We start from the raw sequence: 8,299 nt of genomic DNA, 5'->3' as shown, positions 1-8,299 counted from the left end.
AAACACAGTATTCACACCTATGACCTATGGTGTATCTTGGCAAGCGCAGAAAAAAGAGCAATTATTCGCCTAGTGAAATGTTTTAAATTCTACAGGAAAATCCAAAGTTCTCATCGGCGCACACACTTTTTGACACGGTTAATTTTTGTTATAAATTCTGACTGTTTTTCGTCTGCGTGAGTGTTATTTAGTAGACCACCTACATCGTTAAGCTAAATTCCGCCACAATTATCCCTCTACACAAGCACTAGTTGTTGTGCTAGCACGGGCTTTAAATTTTATTTTGCTCCACCATTCCCTAATTCAGAAAAAGACGCAAATGTTATTGCGCAATCATCGTCATAATCAACTGAGTGAATCCGATTCCCTAAATTCCATCAGCCAATGACGAAAAATTAAGACCGAAAACCGTGTTTTATTTTCGAGTTGACTTAAATCTTTCTTGTCGGTTGTTATACTTTCAATCGTGCTTGTGAATTAATACCGTCAACTTAAGCTGAATGATATTATCCTCAACGACGCCGGGAGAAGGTAAAATCCGCGATACTAAATAATACTTGAGAGCTATTTTATACGCTGTGAATTGCAACAAGCAATGCGAAAATGTACTGTTATGTTTGGTCACTATCGCAAGTGATCATGAAACCAATTCCTACACAATTTGCGATTAGATTTATTGCCACGGCCGCACAAACTATCTCGACTAAGTTGAAATCAAAAACATCCTCGACGTGTTCGTTATAAGATAAGCACTTCTTGTCGGCGCTAATTGAAATCCTTTCATCTCTGCTGTAATTTATTGTCGCGCCGCACATGTCTGTCTTCGATAACGATAAAAAAAAAGTAATTGTAAAATGTTTTCAATAAAAACGTGGACGGCGGCGCTGGAATGTGTGCGCGATATTCGGTATTCTTGTGAACACTGAAAACGATATTCGAAGGTCGCGACATTCGAATATTAAATTCGAATTGGTCATCCCTGGCCATAACAAAATTCATTGATGTGGAATTAGTTTCAATTAGGTTAGTTACGATTTTAGGATAATAAATTTTCCGAATGGAGGGTACGCTCCACAAAAAGCATGCGGTGCACGGTCAGCATTTACAGTGCTCAGAAGACGCAGGGTGCAAGATAAGCAAATCAATTTATCGTTGGCTTAAAGTATTCATATGACAGCTGACTTGTGGCTTTCAACCAACAACATCCATGCTGTACCGACTCATTCTTATTGACGGCTTCATTTTTCAAACCTATTTGACAAAGACAATTTATTGATTAGATGTTACCTGAGTTTTGGCAATTAACAATTCAAAGAGCATCGGTGGCATTTCATGTTGCAACTAAGCTTTATTTGTTTGATAGAACACCGACTAGTGGTGTATGTATGTACTCTATGTATAACTGATATCGGATGCATGTATCCTGTGATTGTTGCATCATAATACCGCAAAATTAATATCACTTAGTCGAAAATTTTTAATGTTTCATAAATTGTGCCAATATCTGAATAACATTATTCTGCTTTTACTGACCGAACAATGGAGAACAGAGTTGAAGGAGAAAATACTTCACTGGGTAACGTGTTCTTTTTATGCCACACGCTTTTATTCTGTTTTTACTGCGTGATTCAAAACTATTTTCCATGTAAAACCTAAAATCCTATATTATACCTATAGGTTCGCTTACCAAGCTGTGAAGTCGGGACGGGGTCGCTGGATCCAAAAGCCCACGTAGAAACATATTACTATATTACATCCTTCAATGTTTGTCTTGCAGAAAACCTGTACACATTACATAGGAAATTTGCCGTAAGAAGCACTGTAGCTGTAGCATTCACGATGATACTTGTATTTTCTGTTGGATTGCACACTTACATCATGATGATTAATTCGGAATCTGGAGCTTTCTGGCCTGCTGTCCCGGTGAGATAGATTGAACCAGATCCAAAGTTCGCTAAAACTTGGAATTAACCATATTATAGATAGATTGCAAAAGAGAACAATGCTCAAAAACATGGACACGAAAGTCAAACAGCCCCCACCTGCAATTTCAGCCAAATGTTAAAATAATTGTAATTATGTCCGTGAAATATAAAAACAGCAATATTGGGGGTAAAACTACCTTGTTTCCTCGAAAATAAGACAATATATAGACACGTCACAAGGTGTTTATTCTGACACATGAATCTCTTGATTCGTCTCCACAGAAATTCTTGAAATAAGTAAAAGGGTAATAGCCGTCTAGCGAAAAATTTAATCTTTAAGCACTGAAAATTTTAAAGAGATTGGTTCAGTAATCAAAGAGAAAAGCGTTTTTTTCCTGTGACAAAGAACAACAACAAGAAGAAAAGAGTGCCAGCATAAAATGCAAAACGATCGTTATGTCAACTAACGTGTCCAATAAAACGCGGTCCTAAAAGGATGCCTAGTTCATGCTTTCAGGGAGGCAAATCATACGGCTTGTAAATAGGACGATTATTCCAACGGATAAGATTATACTTACTTTTCGTGCAAGGAAGTGTTCTTTCTTTTAGATGCTGCTTGGCGTGGTATTTGCATACACTGGTCTAAATTTGAAAATCCTTGGTCGACCAATGGTAAGTCGGGTATTGAAAAATGATTCTAATAGAGTGAATCTTCATATACTGTAATTACAAGCGGGGACGCTTGACGAGAAGGCCGATTGCCTCGGCTCGTTATTAGTGCATGTCCGGCATAAGATATCTTACCATTTTATTGCTTCACATACTTCCGTATATTCGTGTAATTATGACTTCCCCGATATGAACAAACTTCAATTGCAATTCTTTTTAAATATACCATGTCACAACTGACAAGGACGTCTTGTACACATGCCATGCCTAAATTTATAAAACAATAGGGTTATTTTTTTCGCTCCGTGCATTTTCTAGTTTTCCTATATATATATATATATACGTTTGGCAACGCTATCAAGTTATGGTATCTATTCCCAGCATAATTTGCCGCCTTTATGCCGTTTCTGAACATATTAAATCTTATCTGGTTATGGATACTTGCTTACTGATTACAATTACGAAAGATTGTTTTAACATTCATGCATTTCCAGATGATTGCGAGCATGGTATTTATGGCTATTGCGGTGCTAATGTGTTTCATAGCTGCAATTGCTGACGGAGCTGCTGCGCAAGATATTCACGTGAGTATATACCAAGAAAGCTTTAATTTTCAATTATTATAGGCTGCTACTTTAAATCATATTAGATCTTTACTGCCTCATATATATAAATGGTTTTACTTGGATAACACATAACTTTTAATGATATTCTAGTCATAGGCATTACGTCGAGTTGTCTTCATAGTTAATCGTATGGTTTGGAATCAATCTATGCCCCCACACGTTTACTCACTTTATTTGCACAGTCACCGAAGTATTTGAGTGTGTTTCTTACGTCGGGTCAAGAAAAAACTCAGGTTTAGGACTTGTTGTGTTTAATATTTATATAATTTTTTCAGCCATATCAGCTTCCTCACAATTGTCTGAATCAGGGGTTCTCAACCTTTTCCATGTTAAGTACCCCCTAGTCATGAAACAATCAACCCGAACCCCCAGTAATCATACACCAAATAAAGTTGTAACAATTTGCTATAAAACAACAATTTATTGACCAACTACCGTAACTAAATTAAATCTTTGTGTTAATGTTATTGCCCTTGTCCTCGGCCTAACTATTGAGTTCTTAAAATCTCTCTGCATATCACTTTCCGCAATGCTTGCAGCATATTGTTTTTAGGATTCACAGTTTGGCTACAGAGCCGTGAACTTCATATTGTTGCGTCACAACAACGCAAGGTCAGGGAAACTCTAGGCTGAGTTTCAATCGACAGTCTGCACGCATTTTTCTCTGGTAGTAAAGGATAATAAAAATAGCAACACATGAAAACTCAACCGCCATCCAAGCACCCCTGGAAATCTTTTTGTGAACCCATGGGGGTTCGCGAACCCCAGGTTGAGAACCCCTGGTCTAAGTGAATTATTGCGGATCTCTTTTATATAATATGTGTTTTTAATCAATGTTACAGCATACCGATTTCAGGATGTGTTTTTATGCTGAAAATGACGACTTTACTCCTCCTTGCATCGACAACGATACTAGACAATATAATATATACCCGAAAAGAAGTTGCAATTGTTGTTCCCAATGGAAGTACGTTTTATCTAACAGTCATACTCAAAATAGGCCTAATGGCCCCTCAGCAGTTAAAGCATTTGTTTTGGTTCAGGAATGCTTACATAACTACGACATGGTACAATGTTGACGCTTGTGAAACAATTTCACACACGTTCCAAGGATTTTTATGGACTTCGGTCGCTTGCAATATATTCGCAGTCGTTGTTTGCGTGATGAGCTGTTCATCAATCGGAGGATACTTGAGTTCGGTAAGTTATTAGACAAGATATCACAGACCTAGGGAGATCGGCAGCACAACGACATCATAGGATAGGACTTACACATCGTGTTTCCCCGAAAATAAGACTGGGTCTTATTTCAATTTTCTTTCGAAAAAACACACTGGTGGTTGATCATTCAAAACGTGTGGGAGAGATTTCTTGCCATCGACCAGGTAAAAAAAACTTCGCGCTGTTGACTAGGTCTTAATTTAAGGGGAGGGCTTATATCAAAATCGTTTTCAAAATCCACACTAGGTCTTATTTTCGGGGAAACACGGTATTTGTCCCAGGGGCGAATCTCGTCCGGTTACCAGTCCATGTCGGATATTGGATTAGTTAGCCAGTGTTTGTTTCGAATACATGGACTTGATGGTGGAGGGAGCCGTTACCGTCCAGCGGTTATGTGAGACACCATCTCTTATCAACACATTATCATCTCCCTCCACGTGATTCGAACACACTCAAGCTCATCAGAGGTGCGATGGCGAGAGTATTCCTAACGGTACATTAGTGATTATATTATGCAAACAAGATGCCTAATATAACAAGAGATCAAATATATGGACACCGTGACCAAAACAGAATAGTCCGGGTATGCAATCAATGTGCACGAGTAACGCGTCCGCGTAACCACCACAAGGCGCGCAATTTTTAATGACGTCATCGCACACAAAAACGAATCCCAAAGAGCTCACAGGAATGTTTGAAATGAATAAAGTAATAGCCTTCTAGCAAAAAATACATTCTTTAACCACTAAAAGTTTCAAAGCAATTGGTCAGATAGTTAATGAGAAAAGCTTCATAACGATAAGAAGAAAAATACCAACAAGAACAACATAATAGCAAAACGATCCATATGTACATTTCGTGTCCAATGATGAAATTTATTCTAATATTTCACAAAATACAAACTAGAATATCGGTTAAAAACCGAAGACTTATCGATCGGTTAGGCGATCCCCCAAAACAGTGGTCTCACTCCATAGTGACACCGTGTGTCCCATCACTAATTAATTAATAACTCGCTAATTATAAGACATAATCCATCCAAAATCAATAGGCTTCTGATCCGAGCTATGATGAATGCACATGCAAAATTTGGAGCAGATTTAACCTCGCTTCCGTGAGATATCGCGTGCATCTAACACACAGACATACAGACAAATACCTATCAACATACTTACCGATCTTAAGATCGATAAGTAATAAGCTGTACACCGTCAGTACAATATTATTGTTCGAATTATTGACCTTAATAATGTATTTGCATTTTGTATTACGATAGTATGGATCAGTATATGAAACTTCTTACCATGTTTTGTTAGATTACAGCACGCAATCACACTGGACAAGTAATAGCCGGACCAGTTCACTACGTTCCAACTGTCGGGGAAAATGTAGCGATGACAGCTGCACCTCAGCCACGACGAGATGTCGCCCAAACACCTCCCAATCCTCCATTCCCGGGAGTTTCAACTGGTGCTAGAGATTGGGAAACTTTCGATCAAGACGAGCGACACCTTCAAATAACAACAAATTTTAGAACATATGATCACACAGCACTAGTCGAAACTGACGTTTTGTAAATAATGGCAAAGAAATATACCATCATATTGTAATGCAAATGATGAGCATTTTTGAAGTATCAAGTTATGTTCGCGATTCACTAAGTCCCAGATATAGACAAAGTAGGGTTGGATATATGTTCCCAATTTCCATTAAATGATACTGGGCTGCCACAGCAAGTTTGATTCCCGAGACGGCTACAAGTGTATTGGCAATCAAGGACAAAAATATCCTGAAGTATGCATTGAGCCATGTATCTGGCCCATGTGCAGCCAAATTTAATCTGTGGAACATTTGATAGTTTCTTACCGTTTTTGTGCTTGTAGAATTTGAAAGAAGTAAAATATTCTTCATCCGACGTGAGAAAACACCCTATGCCGAAGTTTATGGAGTGGTCCTACCCAGTAGTGGGATTCAGCCGGTTCTATAGAACCGTCTCACGGTATTTTATGAAATCAGCGAACCGGTTAGCATTACTAAAAAAACATGTAACATACCGGCCGAAAAATATGACCTTTGTGATGGAACCGGCTGACAGAAAATCTGAATCCCACCACTGGTCCTACCTGAATAAACTTTAACAAATGAAGCTGACGGACATGATTTGCCACATGCGCATAGGTACTAACTGGCAAGGAGTAGCACCGTGTCCGTAGAGCAAAAAAGCGGAGGCTGTCACGCTTGACAGAATAAAAGTGTTTAATCAATCAATCGTTTATTTTCCCCTTCTGCCCAAAACATGACAACACTTTAAGCATAGCCGAAAACGTACAATCGTACGTGAATACGCGTTTATACACCTAATAAGGAAAAACACTTAAATGAGTGAAACATATAAACACGAATGCTAATCTTAACTAACATGCGGGTGGTCATTGTGAATAGGTGCAATGCAAATTGTACGTTCCTAGGACTGCCATCAAAACAAAGTGATCTACATTGATAGGGAAAAAAAAACATTTAAAAGGAGTGAAACAACGAAGCGAAAAAGTATTTGAATGCTGATGTTTCCCATCAAGCCGAATTCTGATTAGTTTCCATTAGAGATGTACCGACATCACTTTTGTCGCCGATACCGATATGATACCAACTAAAAACACCGATACCATTATTTGAAAAATGCCGATATTCCGATACCGATATATACTATGTAATTATTACCTCAATTGTGCAGACCAGACGGGTTAAAGCAATATTCTTTGAAGATTATTGATAGTGCACATTATTTCGGATCAAAAAAGAAATATCACATATATATATATTAAGAAATTGATGTTTGGGATCCAATTGCGTTAATTGATTCAGATGCATTGAGCATGAGCGCTAGTAATCTCGGTGTTCAATAGACCTTATTCATTGAAAACCCATCCTACGCGCAAAAAGAAAAGTGATGTAAAAAAAAAAATTAACATTAGCTCTTATGGGGAATGTGATCACCAGAGCAGAAATTTGCATTTTTTGTAATTTTCTAGATATCTTTCATTGTATACGTGAGCAGTTTTGAGGATAGAATATTTTTTACATCTTTTTTGATATTTTCATCATGATGAACATGGTCAAGATTTTTGATAATCGTTCATTAAAATTTTAATGAGCGCGGTGTTTCCGATGACGTCATTTTCACTAGACCATGAGATTCTGCCAACGCGCCGTGCTCTGTGGGATATGCGCTGCAAATGCGGCGCTAATGTCGCTTTGGGTCCGGTACTGGAAGCGTTTAACATTGACAATCTATAACCCATACCATTTCTATCACGTTTGTTTACTGGTTTTACGCATTTATACCTGTACAACTAGCAATCATTTACTGAAGGCATGCTGACGTGTTATTCAAACTACCGGTACCGTACCAAGGCTGCAAGAGGTGAAAACTAAATTATTTAGTCTAAATACTGAATTAGGCCTACGAACAAAAATGTTGGCCATCCTGCCAACAGGCAGGATAAGTTGTACGGCACCGTTATACAAAAAAGATGAATATCTCCAACCTATAATGGTACAATACCGGTCTCATACCTAGGTTAAAAAACATGACTGAATACGAGGGGGAGATTTATTTTGTCAACCAGAATACAAGCATGGAATCAATAAAAATTATATAAAAACACACAGTTATTCGGTATAGACTGGGGAGAGATACGACCATCACAGTCAGCTCCCCCCCTGCCCCCATGTTCGCTATCAAGTTTAACAGTTAATTAAGATGTTTGAACAATTTAACAAAAATTCCTTGAAGGAAGGGTTGACTAAGTTACGGAATATTTTTGGATTCGATTAAAAATGTGGTCCACTATTAAACCA

General features: G+C 38.0%; 1 protein-coding gene across 1 annotated transcript; it reads left to right on the top strand.

The window, feature by feature from the left end:
* Window positions 1-1,475: 1,475 nt before the first annotated feature.
* Window positions 1,476-6,051, top strand: LOC120327660 (transmembrane protein 255A-like). The gene is made up of 7 exons (XM_039393995.2): window positions 1,476-1,576; window positions 1,778-1,923; window positions 2,535-2,597; window positions 3,089-3,178; window positions 4,063-4,187; window positions 4,264-4,420; window positions 5,758-6,051. Exons 1-7 carry the CDS (start codon window positions 1,540-1,542, stop codon window positions 6,016-6,018), a joined length of 879 nt encoding a protein of 292 aa, XP_039249929.2. The 5' UTR covers window positions 1,476-1,539; the 3' UTR covers window positions 6,019-6,051.
* The last annotated feature ends 2,248 nt before the right edge of the window (window positions 6,052-8,299 follow it).

Source organism: Styela clava, chromosome 7 (assembly GCF_964204865.1).
Source record: "Styela clava chromosome 7, kaStyClav1.hap1.2, whole genome shotgun sequence".
In the NCBI taxonomy this organism is placed as follows: domain Eukaryota; kingdom Metazoa; phylum Chordata; class Ascidiacea; order Stolidobranchia; family Styelidae; genus Styela; species Styela clava.
This window is presented reverse-complemented; position numbering and strand designations above follow the sequence as displayed.

Excerpts from the sequence above, each read along its gene's own strand:
- LOC120327660 (XM_039393995.2), top strand. The coding sequence starts at position 1,540 with ATGGAGAACAGAGTTGAAGGAGAAAATACTTCACTGG. Across the intron at positions 2,598-3,088 it reads AAATCCTTGGTCGACCAATG|ATGATTGCGAGCATGGTATT; the intron begins GTAAGTCGGGTA and ends ATGCATTTCCAG. Across the intron at positions 4,421-5,757 it reads TCGGAGGATACTTGAGTTCG|ATTACAGCACGCAATCACAC; the intron begins GTAAGTTATTAG and ends ATGTTTTGTTAG.